The 19,336-nt window shown below is 50.6% G+C and overlaps 1 protein-coding gene across 4 annotated transcripts in view; it reads left to right on the top strand.

The window, feature by feature from the left end:
* Window positions 1-2,277, top strand: part of APP (amyloid beta precursor protein) — a 279,838-nt gene extending 277,561 nt beyond the window's left edge. For all 4 annotated transcript variants that reach the window (XM_088481634.1, XM_088481637.1, XM_088481633.1 and 1 more), the window contains one exon: window positions 1,134-2,277. In XM_088481634.1, coding sequence (XP_088337760.1) covers window positions 1,134-1,235 — 102 coding nt within the window. In that variant the 3' untranslated portion in view covers window positions 1,236-2,277. The remainder of the gene's footprint in view (window positions 1-1,133) is intronic.
* Window positions 2,278-19,336: the final 17,059 nt, after the last annotated feature.

Raw genomic sequence — 19,336 nt, 5'->3', positions numbered from 1 at the left:
CAGAAAAACATTTTAAACAGCATATTAAATGGCATTTTGTAGGTTTTTTTAGATTTAAGCTCTTTAAGAAATCTACTTTTTAGAAATGATTTACCCGCCCCCAAAAATCTTTATATTATGGAGCCCTCTTTTGAGATTCCATTGCAGTATTGAAGTGAAATGACTGGGAGATACAGTAGAAGGTGGACACAACAGTAACATATAATCAGCCAACTCTCATCTTTACTTGTTGGTGGTTCCGGCTGCCGGGTTTTAAAACGACACTAATATTAAATGCAAAACCAGACGTGATTTGCATTTGATATTATTGCCTTTTATATCCCACATCCAGTGCCGCCGAATTAGCAAATAATACCCGTAACTCTTTAAAGGTCTAATATCGTTAGGCATTTCCAGTGCACAGGATAGGGGTCCACAGAAGATGCTACTAGAGGCCGTATTCACTATTACATACAGGGATATAGGCCCTCATTCAGAGCCGGACGCTATTTGCGGTCGTTCGTTTAAAAACAAGGGGTGGCTATTTAAATGATCCGTACGCACATTGCAGTGTGTTCACACCTCTAAGTCTGAACGAACGAGCAAAACATACGCTCGTTTATTTGTTAAAAACGCCCCCTGGCCGCACGCATCCTACGTCATGTCCGCTATTTATTAGATTAATCGAGTACATCGACCAGCGTATGAACTGCTCGCTATTCTTGTGGTTGGTGTTTGCTACCACAATCTTGCGAGCAGTTCTGGCTATAAAATAACCCAGTGACGTGGTCAATGACGCTGCTGTTTTAAATATACACACCCATAAAACGCCCGTTTTGACCTTTAAGCACGCCTGCGTTCGGATCTCCACTCCCCATTTTCAAGCACCTTCCCCTGTTACCACCCACATACGCCTCATTCTGTCACTCAAAATAGCAGGCACTCGCTATATAGCGTACAAAGGATTTTCGGCCGCACTGACTGGTTCGCGCATGCGTACTAAAAAGCGTACGCATGCGCAGATGTGCAAACATCGCTCGGAACGAGCGTACTGCCGCTAACGAGCGGCTCTGAATGAGGGCCATAATCTTTTTAAAACGATATTTAAAAATACTTTAATGCTTAAATATGTATCTCTGCTGTTCATCCCACAGGTTGATGCTGCGGTGACCCCGGAGGAGCGCCACCTGACCAAAATGCAGCAAAACGGTTACGAAAACCCAACCTACAAGTTCTTTGAACAGATGCAGAACTAAGAACACCAAAAGAAGCCTCTCGTCTCGGACAGCAAATGATTGCTTCACTGCCCATCGGTGTTCAGCTATATACATATATAAATATAAGAATATAAAAAGATCATGTTGAGAGAATAAAAAAAAACACAAAAACATAAACAAAACAAAAAAAATACACCACTGTTTTATTATTTACTAATTTTCGCCTTTTGACAGCTGTGCTGTAACACAAGTAGATGCTTGAAGTAATAAACTAAAATCAGTAATGTATTCTCTTAACATTTTAGTCTTTACATAACATTATTCAATGAATGTTTTTGTGTACTGTAAAGAGTTTAGCTGTCTTTAAACTAGTGCATGAGTAGCTGCCTCTCCCTTATTTATCATATAGACCCTTTAAACCGGTTGTATATTATTCTTGTGAGTCGTGACAAAAATTTAAGTCCTGGGTGAAAACTGCTTTACAAAAAGATTGGGGATGCATTATGTGTATGTGAGGTTTTTGCTGCTTTTTTTGCTGAGTAAATTTTTTTTTTTCACCTCCGCTATGCATTTTAAAAGTAAATCGAATTTTATTTTTATTTTTTTAATATTCCATGCAAAATTTTTTATTCTTTCTTTTTTTTTTTCCCTCTCTACTGTGTTATTGTACAGATTGTTCTGCTGTGTTAGTGATGTAGAAAATCATGGAAATACACATTTGTTTTTTTTGTGCCTGTTTTATGTGCACACTTTAGGAATTGCGAAAATTTAATTAAAAATGTAACAAAAAAATTATAAATATTTTTCTTTAACATGTACCTTTTAAGCTTTAACCACATCGGCGTTGGATGTGTCCGCGACACAATGTGTTGCGGTGCCCTCCAGCTTTTATGGGGTTTCGTGTGTCTCTGATAATTCTAAGCACTTTTTTTAGGGAAAAAAGTGCCCTGCTGGTCGAAAATTAGCAGAGATTCCTTAATGACAACTTTCTGCTGGATGATTGTACAGAATCATTGCTTATGAACTAATAGCTTTCTACACTGTGTTACATAAATAAATTTAAAAAAAAAATCGGAATTGATCTGTTGTGAGTGTGATATTATTATTATTGCTGCTTACAAAAAATATATATATTATTTTGAATGAAGTAAATGAAGATTGACAGAACGTGGGTGCACAATTATAAGCAGGACAGATAAAGTGTTTTATCTTTGGCCCAAAACAACTAAAGAGGAATTTGGGATAAGATAAGGTTCTAATTTGTCCACTTGCAGAATTCACCATCAGTACTCTGACCATTAATTGTTCTGTCTGTCACCTAGATTGTCTTTTCCCACAGCGCTCCTGTCACTCTTACTGATATTATACACCTAAATAGATTGTTTGTGAGTGTGGCTTAAGCTGGGTACACACCTAAAAGATATATCTGCATGTCAAGTTATCTGCAGATGATGGTTGTTCATACGCACTGAACAATCATCATCTGTTATCTGGCCGGGGGTTGCGCAGCGATCTCCTCCCCGCGGCAAATGTACGGGCAGTTGGTTGATCGTCCGTACACACAACATGATGCACAAATGGTATGTGTTCGGCATCCCGGCGGTCTGGATGCCAACGCTTACCATACCGGCGTCAGAATGCCGAAGGTAAGAGGGAGCGTTAGGGTTAGGCACTAGAGGGGGGCTTAGGGATAGGGTGTGAGGAAGGGGAGGTTAACTTTAGGCACTAGGGGGGGAAGGTTAGGTTCAGGCACCAGGGAGGGAGGGTTAGGATAGGGAGAGGGGGAGGGTTAGCATACCGAACTCCAAGTGCCAGTATGTTAACCCTGTCGGGATTCTGACCAACTGGATTCCGTCTGTCTTTATTACATACCGATTCCGGACAGATATATCTGCCATCAGCTGTGCAGCACAGCCGACGCAATGTCTGGGAATGACGTTGTTCACAGACATATCGCTGGTACGAGCTGGCCGATGGGCACCCGATATATTGGCCGATCAAATGATCGGCCAATATATCTGCTAGTGTGTACCCAGCATTAGTAGCAAGGAGTATGTTTGACATACAGGAAATCACCTAACTGGGTCTGGTCAGGTAAGGTCCAAACATTTTAGTGAGATCAGGCAAAAAAAGTAGTAGACATCAATCACCCCTTGTTTGCTCATTGCCTGCAAAGAAGGATAGCATGAAACTATATCCAGAATATACACCACCGTCCCTGTGTTAATCACAATTAAGCAAATGCAAATTTTCAGAACAAACAAAAAATAGCATGAACTTTGTTAACTAAAGATGAAAAAATACTGTGCAATAATGGAAATTTTTAAAACCTTTAACCAACCACTGGAGAGCCGTATCTGCAAAAACAATAAGGGGTATATTTATTAAAGTGCTGATGTTGCCCATAGCAACCAATCAGATTCTACTTACATTTATCTAGCACCTTCTATAATGGCTAGAATCTTATTGGTTGCTATGGGCAACATCTCCACTCCTAAAAACCCCCACTTTAGTAAATATACCCCTAAGTCTCCATAAGGACAAGGAAAGTGTCCGGGTAGTAGATGGGTAAGTTAGAATACTATAAATGTAATCATTACAACTGCCTCAACAAAAACAGCGATTTAGAAAACCGCTGAACCTGATGGCACTGAAACGGTTGAATGTCCAGGAGACAGCATGTCATGGACGAATGGCCAGTTATGCACGGGGACCACTCCTAACAGATACCCGCACACAGCTCCTCAGAGACAGATGTCCAAATATAAAGCCACACCAGGCTACTACACACATTTCTGTGCCTCAGCTCAAGTAGGACCTCTGCTCTCCAAATAATCCCCACTTGCCTTCATTGTATACATCCTCTTACTGCAGAGAGACCCTAATATGGGTGACATGGAGAGGAAAGGAGGTGGTCTACTTACCAGGAATGATTGAAAGCTTGCAGATCCACTCCAGGAGGAGGATATGGCTTTGCACAGTGATGTTAGAAGGGGTCTGTATGACTGGCCAATCTGTACAGGTCTCTGTTATGCTGCTTCCTTTGTTCTTTAAAAACCGTTGCATTTGTAGGTAACCAGGATTGGTGGGCAATAAGTGACCCTTCAGCTGCTGTGAAACTACTCATCACAGCATGCACTGCCATAGTTTTGCTATCAAAGCATGCTAAACTGGTGTCAGTGCATTCTGGGTTCTGTAGTTCAACAACAGCTGGAGGCCGCTTATTGCCACTCCTGGATAGTTCCTGCAATGATCTGCCCCTTGCCCTGTGTTTAGCTTTTGCCTTGTTTTAAGGACTACAATGAGAAATCCGGCTTATCTGAAAATGCCAGAAAAGACCTCAATTAGGAAGTTTTTGGAATTGTTTCAATTCAAACCATAATCTCTTTTTAATGTCCTGTCTTTCTCTCAGCTGTGGAGCAATAGTAATAATGTGCGATGTTGCCATTTGTTAGAGTGCATTGAGGAACGTGTACTTCTACTTCACGGTCCATAGAGTATCCACAGGATACCTTGGGGTATACGCGATGGCAGCAGACACCCAGGCACCACAGAGCAAAAAATGTCTCCATCCTCCCAGGATGCACTGGGGCCCCTCTCCTATACCCCGCCCCCGAGCCTCAGGCACTCAGTTTTCGTCGGTGCCTGGCCGAAGTCGGATGCACCGTACAGAGTGGGGGTCTGCATCTAACGAGCAGACAACATGGACAGTCTGTACTGACGTCCATGTCGTTGCTCCTACACCCCGCTGGTACCAGAACGCCGGTACTGATCCGGGGATGCTGGTGGGTGACTGGGGTCACAGCTAACGGTGGCCCCGGTTGCCCGGAATGTGGCTGGATTTACGGGGGTTCAGGTAAGCGGCAAGGTCCCGTGGTGGGTCCCAGCCGAATAGCACAGTCCTTAGTCCCCAGGCAGGGGGCTCCCTGGGGACTGGCTGCAGTGTGGAACCATGCTACTGATCCCTGCGCCTTCTACTACCCCCTGGGACTGAGGACTGGACAGAAACAGTAAATGTCCAGCATCCCAGGGGTTAAATGCATGCCAGGGGAGCGCGCTTTCCCTGCTAAGCAGCCGGCGCCTCCCCCGCTGCACACGGCCTCTCCACAGGGTGGTTAGGCATCTGCATGCGCTCCGCCCCCGGACCAGCCCTCCCTCTGCTCCTCGGTGGCCATTTTAATACATGTGGCAAACGCTGCTGGAAGCTGTTAACGCGGGCATCGTGGTCTGGGTCCCCCTGCATACCTCTCCTCCGGTGCAAGGTCAGTGTATGCAGCGCTGTGTCCTACCAGGCTGAGGTCTGGTTAGTTGATGAAGTGCAGATACTGCAGGGTTTTCAATATTCTGCAGTGTATGTTACTTTGTGCTAGCGCTGCTGTCTGTTACTTTCACATTCTATCAGCTATTTTCCCTATCCCTGTTTTTCTTCTCTGCTAACAAGCCCTTGCGGTGCGGAGTTGCAAGGGGGATTTATACCTCACTATACAACTTGTTGTGAAGTGCGGTGGTCACATACAGCTCCGGGTCACACACTCAGTATGTCTGACAGTACGATTTCCCCATTCCGCCTAAGTGTACTGTATGCAAGGTACCATTGGCAGAGGGTGATGGTAACTCTGATGGATTATGTAAGGCGTGCCTGCGGTTGGCACGGCCGACTTCTGTCACTACACCTGTGCAGGAGCTACCATGGGCTTGTTTTGCTACGGCACTTACTATCCTGGTGGGCCAGTTAACGACAACCCCCTGCGTGTCCCCAGATGGGGATCTCACAGCAGTCTATGGTGTCGTCCCCTATGCAGGGGTTTCCTAAACAGTTAATCGTACCTCAGAGTTTCCTGTAGTCGCCCCCTCAGGTGTTCCATGAACCTGCGTGGGCTAATTCACTTTCTACCTCAGTACAACAGCTATCAGAGGTGTTACAGGGCGAGTCGTCTGTGCGGGCGCAGAAGCGTCAGCTGCAACCTCATCAAGATCAGGATGCTGTGACGACAGATGATGGCTCATACGTGCGGTGCGCACGGCCTTGGTTATTGAGGATTACGCTCCTCCTGTAGCTAAATCAAAATATGCCTTTTTCAAGGATATTAAAAGTGATGCTACGGTGTTTCCCCTATCTGATCAACTAGTGGATCATTTAGAGGAGGCGTGGAAAATGCCGGGTAAGCGTTACCAGCCCCCTAGACGGTTTGCGGTGGCATACCCTTTTGCAGATAATTATTTGGCAAAATGGGATAACCCGCCACAAGTATATTCACAAGTCTAGTAAAGAGTGCTACGTTGCCTATGCCCTCTATGTCCTCCTTAAAGGATCCAACGGATCGCAGGGTAGAAATATATTTGAAAATTATTTATTCCCTTGCAGGAGGCGTGTCCAGACCGGCTTTGGCCGTGTGCTGGGTGGCAAGAGCTATGGAGCACTGGGCTGATACCTTGGAGGCATCCCTGGACCCAGACTCGTCACCTTAACAGGTGGAGTTGGTGGGTAATTTAAGGGACTCAGCTACCTTCATTAATGAGGCAGCTTTAGATATGGGCCTCATGGCGTCCAAGATCTCCTCGGCAGCAGTGGCGGCTCGTCGTATCCTGTGGTTGCGTTCTTGGAAGGCGGATGCTGATTCCAAAAAGGGTTTGGAGGGTTACCCTTCAATGGAGAAGTGATGTTTGGCCCTGAGCTAGACAAAGTTGTGGATACTTCGGCAACATCTAAGTCTGCGTGTCTGTTTTCCACTACTGTCCCATCAGGAGCGGGTTCTTCGTCCTTTCGGCCCTACAGAACGCAGAACAGACCCAAGGTACAGTCCTTTCCTAGGAGGACTGCCGCCAAGAAACCTACAAAGCCCAGGAAGCAGGCCTGGAGTACCAGACGTCCCACTCCCAAGTCCGATGACAAACCTTCGGCCTGACGTGCCTCTCTTTGGGGACCTCAAAGTGGGAGGCCGACTTCTAAAATTCGCCCAAAGGTGGTGTCTGACCACTTCAGACACATGGGTCAGAGAAGTGGTCTCTGAGGGGTACGCCCTCTCCTTCCGCAGATGGCCTCCCAGACGGTTTTTCACCATGGGCCTTCCGTCCAATCAGGACAAGGCCTGGGAACTCAAGAAGGTAATGCACTCGATGCTCCAGAATGGAGTTATAGTGCCAGTTCCTTTGTCTCAGAAGGGATTGGGGTATTACTCCAATCTTTTTCTGGTGCAGAAACCCAATGGGTCCTACCGGCCAATACTCAACCTCAAATCCCTCAACAAATTTCTGATGGTTCCTCGGTTCAGGATGGAGACCCTGCGTTCCATTATTTTAGCAATGGATCCTGGGGGTTTCATGGTGTAGCTGGATATTCAGGATGCTCACTTGCATATCCCTATTGTCCCAGCACACCAGTGCTTCCTCAGATTTGCAGTGGTCAAGGACCACTTCCAGTTTCAGGCTCTGCCCTTCGGTCTGGCTACAGCACCTCGGAGGTTCACCAAAGTTATGGCCGTTATGGCAGCCCACCTGCGGTTGCAGGGAGTCAGCCTTTTACCTTATCTGGACGATCTCCTGTTACTGGCGGAGTCCTCAGAGAAACTTCAGCGCCATCTGCAACTAACAGTCTCTGTATTGCAGTCTCTCGGCTGGCTGATAAATTGGTCCTCCCTGGTACCATCACAGAGGATGCTCCATCTAGGAGCTCTGTTGGATTCCCAACATCAGAGGATCTTGGTGACGGGAGAAAAGATCTCTGCGTTACAAGCAAAGGTCCGTCTTTGCCTGCAGAGTCGCCGGGTGTCTATTCACTCGGCAATGAGGTTACTGGGATCCATGGTATCCATGTTCGACATGGTGGAGTTTGCCCAGTTTCACTCAAGACCTCTGCAGAAGCTGATCCTCTCCGGATGGAATGGGTCGCCCCAAAGGATAACGACACAGACAATGGTGCTTTCCCCGGAGGTGCGATTATCTCTGGCCTGGTGCCTACAGATGCCCCACCTGAACAAGGGGCGCCCCTTTTGGAATGCAGACTGGGCCCTTCTGACGACGGATTCCAGTCTCCGAGGCTGGGGAGCGGTGATGGGTCCACACTTCTTTCAGGGAAGGTGGACATCGGTAGAAGCTGCTCTTCCAATAAACACCCCGGGGGGTGGCTTCACAAGGCTCTCCAGCAAGCAAGACAGGTCCTGCAGGGTAAACCTGTGCAGGTACAGTCGGACAACGCCACCACGGTGGCATACATAAACCGCCAAGGAGGGACTCTGTCAGGCGGCTCTGACAGAGGTGTCCCGCATTCTAGTACGGGCAGAATAGCATCTCACCGCAATATCAGTAGTGTTCATACCAGGAGTTCTCTACTGGGAAGCAGACTTTCTCAGCCGTCAAGACGTGCATCCAGGAGAGTGGTCTCTTCACCAGGAGGTGTGTCAGCTACCGGTGAACAAGTGGGGCCTTCCAGAGATAGATCTCATGGCCTCATGACACAACAACAAACTGCCAATGTTCGGGTCAAGAACAAGAGATGCAAAGGCTTGTCTAGTGGACGCTCTGGCCGTCAAATGGACCTTCCAGTATGCGTACCTCTTCCCTCCGTTCTCCCTTCCTCGAGTGATACGCAAATTCAAGCAAGAAGGCGGCACGCTACTGCTGATTGCTCCAGCGTGGCCCAGGCGGCACTGGTACACGGATCTTCAGAGTCTCTCAGTGGACACTCCGCTGTTGTTGCCTCAACATCAGGACCTGCTATCTCAGAGTCCTTGCCTTCATCTGGACCTGAGTCGACTGTCTTTGACAGCGTGGCTATTGAGACTGTCCTCTTGAGGTCCAGAGGTTTCTCCAGTTCGGTGGTCAACACCATGCTGAGAGCTCGGAAGCCTTCATCTGCCAACATCTACCATAGAGTGTGGCGGCTTTCTTCCAGCGGTGTCACACTAGAGGTTATGCTCCTCAGGTGTTCAGATTGTCCAGGGTTCTGGCCTTCCTACAGGCGGGTTTAGACCAGGGTCTTCGCCTAGCTTCCCTGAAGGTACCAGTGTCTGCACTTTCAGTGTGGTTTCATCGTAGGATAGCTATGCTTCATGATGTCCACACCTTTATGCAAAGGGTGCTTCTTATTCAGCCTACCTTTGTTCCACCTGTGGCACCATGGGATCTGGCTGTGGTCTTGAAGACTCTTCAAGGACCGCCATTTGAGCCACTGGGCTCAGTGGATTTGAAATGGCTAACCATTAAGACGGTATTCCTTCTGGCTATTGCTTCGGCCAGAAGGGTTTCGGTATTGGGAGCTCTCTCATGTAGACCTCCATTTCCAATTTTTCATAGAAACAGGGCTGTGCTGCGCACTCGTCCTGGGTTTCTTCCAAAGGTGGTATCTAGTTTCCATATCAGCGAGGAAATTATTGTACCATCGTTTACTTCACCGGACCTTTCGGTTGGTGAGGCCACCTTGGATGTGGTGCGGACCTTGAAAATCTATGTGGACCGCACTTCTGTCTATCGGAAGTCAGACTCTTTGTTTGTCCTTTATGGCTTCCATAACAGAGGTTGGCCTGCCACTAAAGAAACATTGGCAGGATGGATTCGACTGGCTATCTCTGAAGCTTTTGCTCACGAGGGCCTTCCTGTTCCATCTTCTGTTAAGGCTCATTCAACTAGGTCTGTGGGTCCTTCGTGGGCAGCTCGATGTGGCGCCTCAGCTGTTCAGCTTTGCAAGGCGGCCACGTGGTCATCTGTCCATATTTTCTTACGGTATTAATGCAACTCCTGCTTCGCCTGCTACCACTGTGAAGCAAGAGCTGGCTAACGCAGCACTTACTAAAAATAGACCAGCCGAGGAGGGTGAACGTTAAGTCACCCCCTCGGCGGTAACAGCTGAGACTCCCTTCCCCTACAGCCCTGTGTTACTCACCATCTCCAGGCTCTGGCCAGCAGCAGCAGCAGCAGTAGTGATTTATTTTATTTTCCAACAAACTTTATTTACAAATGGCCAACCTGACACAGCTCAAGTCCTGCTTCTCCAGTGAGGAGAAGCAGATACCGGCAGCTACAGGAGGCGATATCAGCGCTGGAGAAGTCAGCAGACGGTAAGTGACTTCTCCTCTTAGTAATACCTGGCACACTTAGCGCTGCCATAGGTGTTTATGGCAGCGCTAAGTGCCCCGGGTGCAGTGTGATATTGTAGCCTGCACTTAGCACTGGCAGGCGGCAGGCAGAGAAAATCCCTTTAGTACATACTGAGAAGCAGTATGTACAGGGATTTTCTCTACATTTAGCATTTTTACCCCTTTTCTCCCCTTAGTACATAGACCCCCTAAGTGAGGAGGGATCACTGCAGCTCATTCCCAGGGAGGCAGGAGGGAAGGTCACATGGTGTGCGGACTCCATGCCATTCGTCCTCTTGATCTCAGATGCTCTGCTGGTATTGCGTGACCTCCCTGCACTGTGTGTGAAGGATGTGTTGGAGAGGTTGGCTGCTTCTGGCAAGGAATACTGGGTCTGATTCAGACCCGGTCGCAAGCGCTGAGCGCTCGCAACCGGGTCGATGTTTGGCCACTGGGCATGTGCACGACGGAACCGGCTCCATCGTGCGCATGCGCGAGACCCGGCTAGCAACGGGTGCTCCGTTGCTCCGGCCTTGCACCAAAGGGGGCGAGCTGTCGATCGTGATTGACAGCTCGCCCCCTTTGCAAGGCGTGGCCGGGGGGTGGCTTCACAAACAGAGGCGTTCCCAAGCGAACGCCTGCCGTTTGTGGGCGGCCCCACTGACATTACCAGTGATGTCAGTGGGAGAGCTTCCGGCTCTATTAGAGCCAGAAGCTCTCTGGGGCATGCGGCCACGAGACCCTACCATAAGGGTCTCGTCGCAAGCCCGATGGTCGCAATGGTCTTGACCATCGCAACCATCAACCTGGCCGCTCGCTATAGCTGTGGGTGGTCACCCACAGATATACAAGCGGCCAGGAGGCCGCACAAAAAAAAAAACGCCCTGATTCAGAGCGAGCGCTCGTTCAGAGCGTCAATCTCTGAATCAGGCCCACTATTCAATAGAATCATATTCAGTCTTAGAGGAATATGTACCAAGCAACGGTTTTCGGCAGTTCTGACCGCAGGATTTAGAAGGTCAATAATGTTGAAACACTCAAGGTTTTGCATTCAGTGTAATTCCTCTTTTAAATTCCTGTGGTATCTTTGTAAAGTCACCGCTTAATCAATATTCCCCCTCTACTATACAGTATGACCATTAGAGGTGCACCTGTGGACCTGTTCAGTAGAACTGATTCTGCAGTTGAATCTTGTTGGGGCATAGAGCAGAGATGATAACCTGGGACCAGCTGGAAATAAAACGGGAAGGAGCTGGAGGCAGTAGGTAAGGGCACAGCAAGCCTCCGTTGCCAATCCCCATCAATGTTCTACAGCAGGGGTAGGAAACTTGTGGCTCTGGGACTACATGTCCCAGCATGCTATGCCACAGTTTTGCTGTTAGGGCATGCTAAAATTATGGCAGGCAGTGCATGCTGGGATCGGCAGTTACACAGCAGCTGGAGTGCCACAGGTTGCCTACCCCTGTTTTATAGCATTAAGGATTGAGTGCTGCAGGGCCGGTTGGTCAGATCCAGGAAATCCATAATCCTGACTCTTCAACATGACAGAGCCCAACATTCGCTGCTCTTTAACGTCACACTTATTTTCCTGTTGCAGGAGCATCAAATTAATTGATGTTGGAGGCATATCTTTATGTTTGTCTCAGCCTAGATTTACCATATCAACCCTTTCATCCGGGACACACATGAATTACACAGGTTCTGTGGCTGACTGGCTTCAAGTCTCTTTCACCTGGTTTTAATCAGCCACAGAACCCGTGTAATTCAGATGGTCCCATATTAAAGGGTATGCAGTCGGGATGCCGACTGCTGGCTTCCCGACTGTCAAATCCCAGCAGGGTACTAATGATAGGAGTCGAAATCCCGATGCCTGTCATTAGACTCTTGATTAGCACCAGCTCTTCCTGATTGTATCCAATGACTGATAAATACTGATGTGATAAATGTCTCTCATATTTCACACTTCTGAGTAATGTCATTTGTCTGCTTTGCCCTATTTCCTCTGCTACTACCCCCACTTGCTGCAGCACCCCTGCTCCTCTTACTGAGCCTATTCCCTCTGCTACTACCCCCACTTTCTGCAGCACCCCTGCTCCTCTTACTGAGCCTATTCCCTCTGCTACTACTCCCACTTGCTGCAGCACCCCTGCTCCTCTTACTGAGCCTATTCCCTCTGCTAATACCCCCACTTGCTGCAGGATCCCTGCTCCTCTTACTGAGCCTATTCCCTCTGATACTATCCCCGCTTTCTGCAGCACCCCTGCTCCTCTTACTGAGCCTATTACCTCTGCTACTACCCCCACTTGCTGCAGCATACCTGCTCCTCTTACTGAGCCTATTACCTCTGCTACTACCCCCACTTTCTGCAGCACCCCTGCTCCTCTTACTGAGCCTATTCCCTCTGCTACTACCCCCACTTTCTGCAGCACCCCTGCTCCTCTTACTGAGCCTATTCCCTCTGCTACTACCCCCCCTGCTCCTCTTACTGACCCTATTCCCTCTGCTACTACCCCACTTTCTGCAGCACCCCTGCTCCTCTTACTGAGCCTATTCCCTCTGCTACTACCCCCACTTGCTGCAGCACCCCTGCTCCTCTTACTGAGCCTATTACCTCTGATACTATCCCCGCTTTCTGCAGCACCCCTGCTCCTCTTACTGAGCCTATTCCCTCTGATGCTATCCCCGCTTTCTGCAGCACCCCTGCTCCTCTTACTGAGCCTATTCCCTCTGCTACTACCCCCACTTGCTGCAGCATCCCTGCTCCTCTTACTGAGCCTATTACCTCTGATACTATCCCCGCTTTCTGCAGCACCCCTGCTCCTCTTACTGAGCCTATTCCCTCTGATACTATCCCCGCTTTCTGCAGCACCCCTGCTCCTCTTACTGAGCCTATTCCCTCTGCTACTACCCCCACTTGCTGCAGCACCCCTGCTCCTCTTACTGAGCCTATTCCCTCTGATACTATCCCCGCTTTCTGCAGCACCCCTGCTCCTCTTACTGAGCCTATTCCCTCTGATACTATCCCCGCTTGCTGCAGCACCCCTGCTCCTCTTACTGAGCCTATTCCCTCTGCTAATACCCCCACTTGCTGCAGCACCCCTGCTCCTCTTACTGAGCCTATTCCCTCTGATACTATCCCCGATTTCTGCAGCACCCCTGCTCCTCTTACTGAGCCTATTACCTCTGCTACTACCCCCACTTTCTGCAGCACCCCTGCTCCTCTTACTGAGCCTATTCCCTCTGCTACTACCCCCCCTGCTCCTCTTACTGAGCCTATTCCCTCTGCTACTACCCCCACTTTCTGCAGCACCCCTGCTCCTCTTACTGAGCCTATTCCCTCTGCTACTACCCCCACTTGCTGCAGCACCCCTGCTCCTCTTACTGAGCCTATTCCCTCTGATACTATCCCCGCTTTCTGCAGCACCCCTGCTCCTCTTACTGAGCCTATTACCTCTGATACTATCCCGGCTTGCTGCAGCACCCCTGCTCCTCTTACTGAGCCTATTCCCTCTGATACTATCCCCGCTTTCTGCAGCACCCCTGCTCCTCTTACTGAGCCTTTTTCCTCTGCTACTACCCCCACTTTCTGCAGCACCCCTGCTCCTCTTACTGAGCCTATTACCTCTGATACTATCCCCGCTTTCTGCAGCACCCCTGCTCCTCTTACTGAGCCTATTCCCTCTGCTACTACCCCCACTTTGATGCAGCACCCCTGCTCCTCTTACTGAGCCTATTCCCTCTGCTACTACCCCCACTTTCTGCAGCACCCCTGCTCCTCTTACTGAGCCTATTCCCTCTGCTACTACCCCCACTTGCTGCAGCACCCCTGCTCCTCTTACTGAGCCTATTCCCTCTGCTAATACCCCCACTTGCTGCAGGATCCCTGCTCCTCTTACTGAGCCTATTCCCTCTGATACTATCCCCGCTTTCTGCAGCACCCCTGCTCCTCTTACTGAGCCTATTACCTCTGCTACTACCCCCACTTGCTGCAGCATACCTGCTCCTCTTACTGAGCCTATTACCTCTGCTACTACCCCCACTTTCTGCAGCACCCCTGCTCCTCTTACTGAGCCTATTCCCTCTGCTACTACCCCCACTTTCTGCAGCACCCCTGCTCCTCTTACTGAGCCTATTCCCTCTGCTACTACCCCCCCTGCTCCTCTTACTGAGCCTATTACCTCTGCTACTACCCCCACTTGCTGCAGCACCCCTGCTCCTCTTACTGAGCCTATTCCCTCTGCTACTACCCCCACTTGCTGCAGCACCCCTGCTCCTCTTACTGAGCCTATAACCTCTGATACTATCCCCGCTTTCTGCAGCACCCCTGCTCCTCTTACTGAGCCTATTCCCTCTGATGCTATCCCCGCTTTCTGCAGCACCCCTGCTCCTCTTACTGAGCCTATTCCCTCTGCTACTACCCCCACTTGCTGCAGCACCCCTGCTCCTCTTACTGAGCCTATTACCTCTGATACTATCCCCGCTTTCTGCAGCACCCCTGCTCCTCTTACTGAGCCTATTCCCTCTGATACTATCCCCGCTTTCTGCAGCACCCCTGCTCCTCTTACTGAGCCTATTCCCTCTGCTACTACCCCCACTTGCTGCAGCACCCCTGCTCCTCTTACTGAGCCAATTCCCTCTGATACTATCCCCGCTTTCTGCAGCACCCCTGCTCCTCTTACTGAGCCTATTCCCTCTGATACTATCCCTGCTTGCTGCAGCACCCCTGCTCCTCTTACTGAGCCTATTCCCTCTGCTAATACCCCCACTTGCTGCAGCACCCCTGCTCCTCTTACTGAGCCTATTCCCTCTGATACTATCCCCGCTTTCTGCAGCACCCCTGCTCCTCTTACTGAGACTATTACCTCTGCTACTACCCCCACTTTCTGCAGCACCCCTGCTCCTCTTTCTGAGCCTATTCCCTCTGCTACTACCCCCCCTGCTCCTCTTACTGAGCCTATTCCCTCTGCTACTACCCCCACTTTCTGCAGCACCCCTGCTCCTCTTACTGAGCCTATTCCCTCTGCTACTACCCCCACTTGCTGCAGCACCCCTGCTCCTCTTACTGAGCCTATTTCCTCTGATACTATCCCCGCTTTCTGCAGCACCCCTGCTCCTCTTTCTGAGCCTATTCCCTCTGATGCTATCCCCGCTTTCTGCAGCACCCCTGCTCCTCTTACTGAGCCTATTCCCTCTGCTACTACCCCCACTTGCTGCAGCACCCCTGCTCCTCTTACTGAGCCTATTACCTCTGATACTATCCCCGCTTTCTGCAGCACCCCTGCTCCTCTTACTGAGCCTATTCCCTCTGATACTATCCCCGCTTTCTGCAGCACCCCTGCTCCTCTTACTGAGCCTATTCCCTCTGCCTCCACCCCCCCTGCTCCTCTTACTGAGCCTATTCCCTCTGCTACTACCCCCACTTTCTGCAGCACCCCTGCTCCTCTTACTGAGCCTCTTCCCTCTGATACTATCCCCGCTTTCTGCAGCACCCCTGCTCCTCTTACTGAGCCTATTCCCTCTGATACTATCCCCGCTTGCTGCAGCACCCCTGCTCCTCTTACTGAGCCTATTCCCTCTGCTAATACCCCCACTTGCTGCAGCACCCCTGCTCCTCTTACTGAGCCTATTCCCTCTGATACTATCCCCGCTTTCTGCAGCACCCCTGCTCCTCTTACTGAGACTATTACCTCTGCTACTACCCCCACTTTCTGCAGCACCCCTGCTCCTCTTACTGAGCCTATTCCCTCTGCTACTACCCCCCCTGCTCCTCTTACTGAGCCTATTCCCTCTGCTACTACCCCCACTTTCTGCAGCACCCCTGCTCCTCTTACTGAGCCTATTCCCTCTGCTACTACCCCCACTTGCTGCAGCACCCCTGCTCCTCTTACTGAGCCTATTTCCTCTGATACTATCCCCGCTTTCTGCAGCACCCCTGCTCCTCTTACTGAGCCTATTCCCTCTGATGCTATCCCCGCTTTCTGCAGCACCCCTGCTCCTCTTACTGAGCCTATTCTCTCTGCTACTACCCCCACTTGCTGCAGCACCCCTGCTCCTCTTACTGAGCCTATTACCTCTGATACTATCCCCGCTTTCTGCAGCACCCCTGCTCCTCTTACTGAGCCTATTCCCTCTGATACTATCCCCGCTTTCTGCAGCACCCCTGCTCCTCTTACTGAGCCTATTCCCTCTGCTACTACCCCCACTTGCTGCAGCACCCCTGCTCCTCTTACTGAGCCTATTCCCTCTGATACTATCCCCGCTTTCTGCAGCACCCCTGCTCCTCTTACAGAGCCTATTCCCTCTGATACTATCCCCGCTTGCTGCAGCACCCCTGCTCCTCTTACTGAGCCTATTCCCTCTGCTAATACCCCCACTTGCTGCAGCACCCCTGCTCCTCTTACTGAGCCTATTCCCTCTGATACTATCCCCGCTTTCTGCAGCACCCCTGCTCCTCTTACTGAGCCTATTACCTCTGCTACTACCCCCACTTTCTGCAGCACCCCTGCTCCTCTTACTGAGCCTATTCCCTCTGCTACTACCCCCCCTGCTCCTCTTACTGAGCCTATTCCCTCTGCTACTACCCCCACTTTCTGCAGCACCCCTGCTCCTCTTACTGAGCCTATTCCCTCTGCTACTACCCCCACTTGCTGCAGCACCCCTGCTCCTCTTACTGAGCCTATTCCCTCTGATACTATCCCCGCTTGTTGCAGCACCCCTGCTCCTCTTACTGAGCCTATTACCTCTGATACTATCCCCGCTTGCTGCAGCACCCCTGCTCCTCTTACTGAGCCTATTCCCTCTGATACTATCCCCGCTTTCTGCAGCACCCCTGCTCCTCTTACTGAGCCTTTTTCCTCTGCTTCTACCCCCACTTTCTGCAGCACCCCTGCTCCTCTTACTGAGCCTATTACCTCTGATACTATCCCCGCTTTCTGCAGCACCCCTGCTCCTCTTACTGAGCCTATTCCCTCTGATACTATCCCCGCTTTCTGCAGCACCCCTGCTCCTCTTACTGAGCCTATTCCCTCTGCTACTACCCCCACTTGCTGCAGCACCCCTGCTCCTCTTACTGAGCCTATTCCCTCTGATACTATCCCCGCTTTCTGCAGCACCCCTGCTCCTCTTACTGAGCCTATTCCCTCTGATACTATCCCCGCTTTCTGCAGCACCCCTGCTCCTCTTACTGAGCCTATTCCCTCTGCTAATACCCCCACTTTCTGCAGCACCCCTGCTCCTCTTACTGAGCCTATTCCCTCTGCTACTACCCCCACTTTCTGCAGCACCCCTGCTCCTCTTACTGAGCCTATTCCCTCTGATACTATCCCCGCTTGTTGCAGCACCCCTGCTCCTCTTACTGAGCCTATTACCTCTGATACTATCCCCGCTTGCTGCAGCACCCCTGCTCCTCTTACTGAGCCTATTCCCTCTGATACTATCCCCGCTTTCTGCAGCACCCCTGCTCCTCTTGCTGAGCCTTTTTCCTCTGCTTCTACCCCCACTTTCTGCAGCACCCCTGCTCCTCTTACTGAGCCTATTACCTCTGATACTATCCCCGCTTTCTGCAGCACCCCTGCTCCTCTTACTGAGCCTATTCCCTCTGATACTATCCCCGCTTTCTGCAGCACCCCTGCTCCTCTTACTGAGCCTATTCCCTCTGCTACTACCCCCACTTGCTGCAGCACCCCTGCTCCTCTTACTGAGCCTATTCCCTCTGATACTATCCCCGCTTTCTGCAGCACCCCTGCTCCTCTTACTGAGCCTATTCCCTCTGATACTATCCCCGCTTTCTGCAGCACCCCTGCTCCTCTTACTGAGCCTATTCCCTCTGCTAATACCCCCACTTGCTGCAGCACCCCTGCTCCTCTTACTGAGCCTATTCCCTCTGCTACTACCCCCGCTTGCTGCAGCACCCCTGCTCCTCTTACTGAGCCTATTCCCTCTGATACTATCCCCGCTTTCTGCAGCACCCCTGCTCCTCTTACTGAGCCTATTACCTCTGCTACTACCCCCACTTTCTGCAGCACCCCTGCTCCTCTTACTGAGCCTATTCCCTCTGCTACTACCCCCCCTGCTCCTCTTACTGAGCCTATTCCCTCTGCTACTACCCCCACTTTCTGCAGCACCCCTGCTCCTCTTACTGAGCCTATTCCCTCTGCTACTACCCCCACTTGCTGCAGCACCCCTGCTCCTCTTACTGAGCCTATTCCCTCTGATACTATCACCGCTTTCTGCAGCACCCCTGCTCCTCTTACTGAGCCTTTTTCCTCTGCTTCTACCCCCACTTTCTGCAGCACCCCTGCTCCTCTTACTGAGCCTATTACCTCTGATACTATCCCCGCTTTCTGCAGCACCCCTGCTCCTCTTACTGAGCCTATTCCCTCTGATACTATCCCCGCTTTCTGCAGCACCCCTGCTCCTCTTACTGAGCCTATTCCCTCTGCTACTACCCCCACTTGCTGCAGCACCCCTGCTCCTCTTACTGAGCCTATTCCCTCTGATACTATCCCCGCTTTCTGCAGCACCCCTGCTCCTCTTACTGAGCCTATTCCCTCTGATACTATCCCCGCTTTCTGCAGCACCCCTGCTCCTCTTACTGAGCCTATTCCCTCTGCTAATACCCCCACTTGCTGCAGCACCCCTGCTCCTCTTACTGAGCCTATTCCCTCTGCTACTACCCCCGCTTGCTGCAGCACCCCTGCTCCTCTTACTGAGCCTATTCCCTCTGATACTATCCCCACTTTCTGCAGCACCCCTGCTCCTCTTACTGAGCCTATTACCTCTGCTACTACCCCCACTTTCTGCAGCACCCCTGCTCCTCTTACTGAGCCTATTCCCTCTGCTACTACCCCCCCTGCTCCTCTTACTGAGCCTATTCCCTCTGCTACTACCCCCACTTTCAGCAGCACCCCTGCTGCTCTTACTGAGCCTATTCCCTCTGCTACTACCCCCACTTGCTGCAGCACCCCTGCTCCTCTTACTGAGCCTATTCCCTCTGATACTATCCCCGCTTTCTGCATCACCCCTGCTCCTCTTACTGAGCCTATTACCTCTGATACTATCCCCGCTTTC

This window comes from Taudactylus pleione, unplaced genomic scaffold (genome assembly GCF_031769625.1).
Source record: "Taudactylus pleione unplaced genomic scaffold, aTauple2 ptg000276l, whole genome shotgun sequence".
Taxonomy (NCBI): Eukaryota; Metazoa; Chordata; class Amphibia; order Anura; family Myobatrachidae; genus Taudactylus; species Taudactylus pleione.
This window is presented reverse-complemented; position numbering and strand designations above follow the sequence as displayed.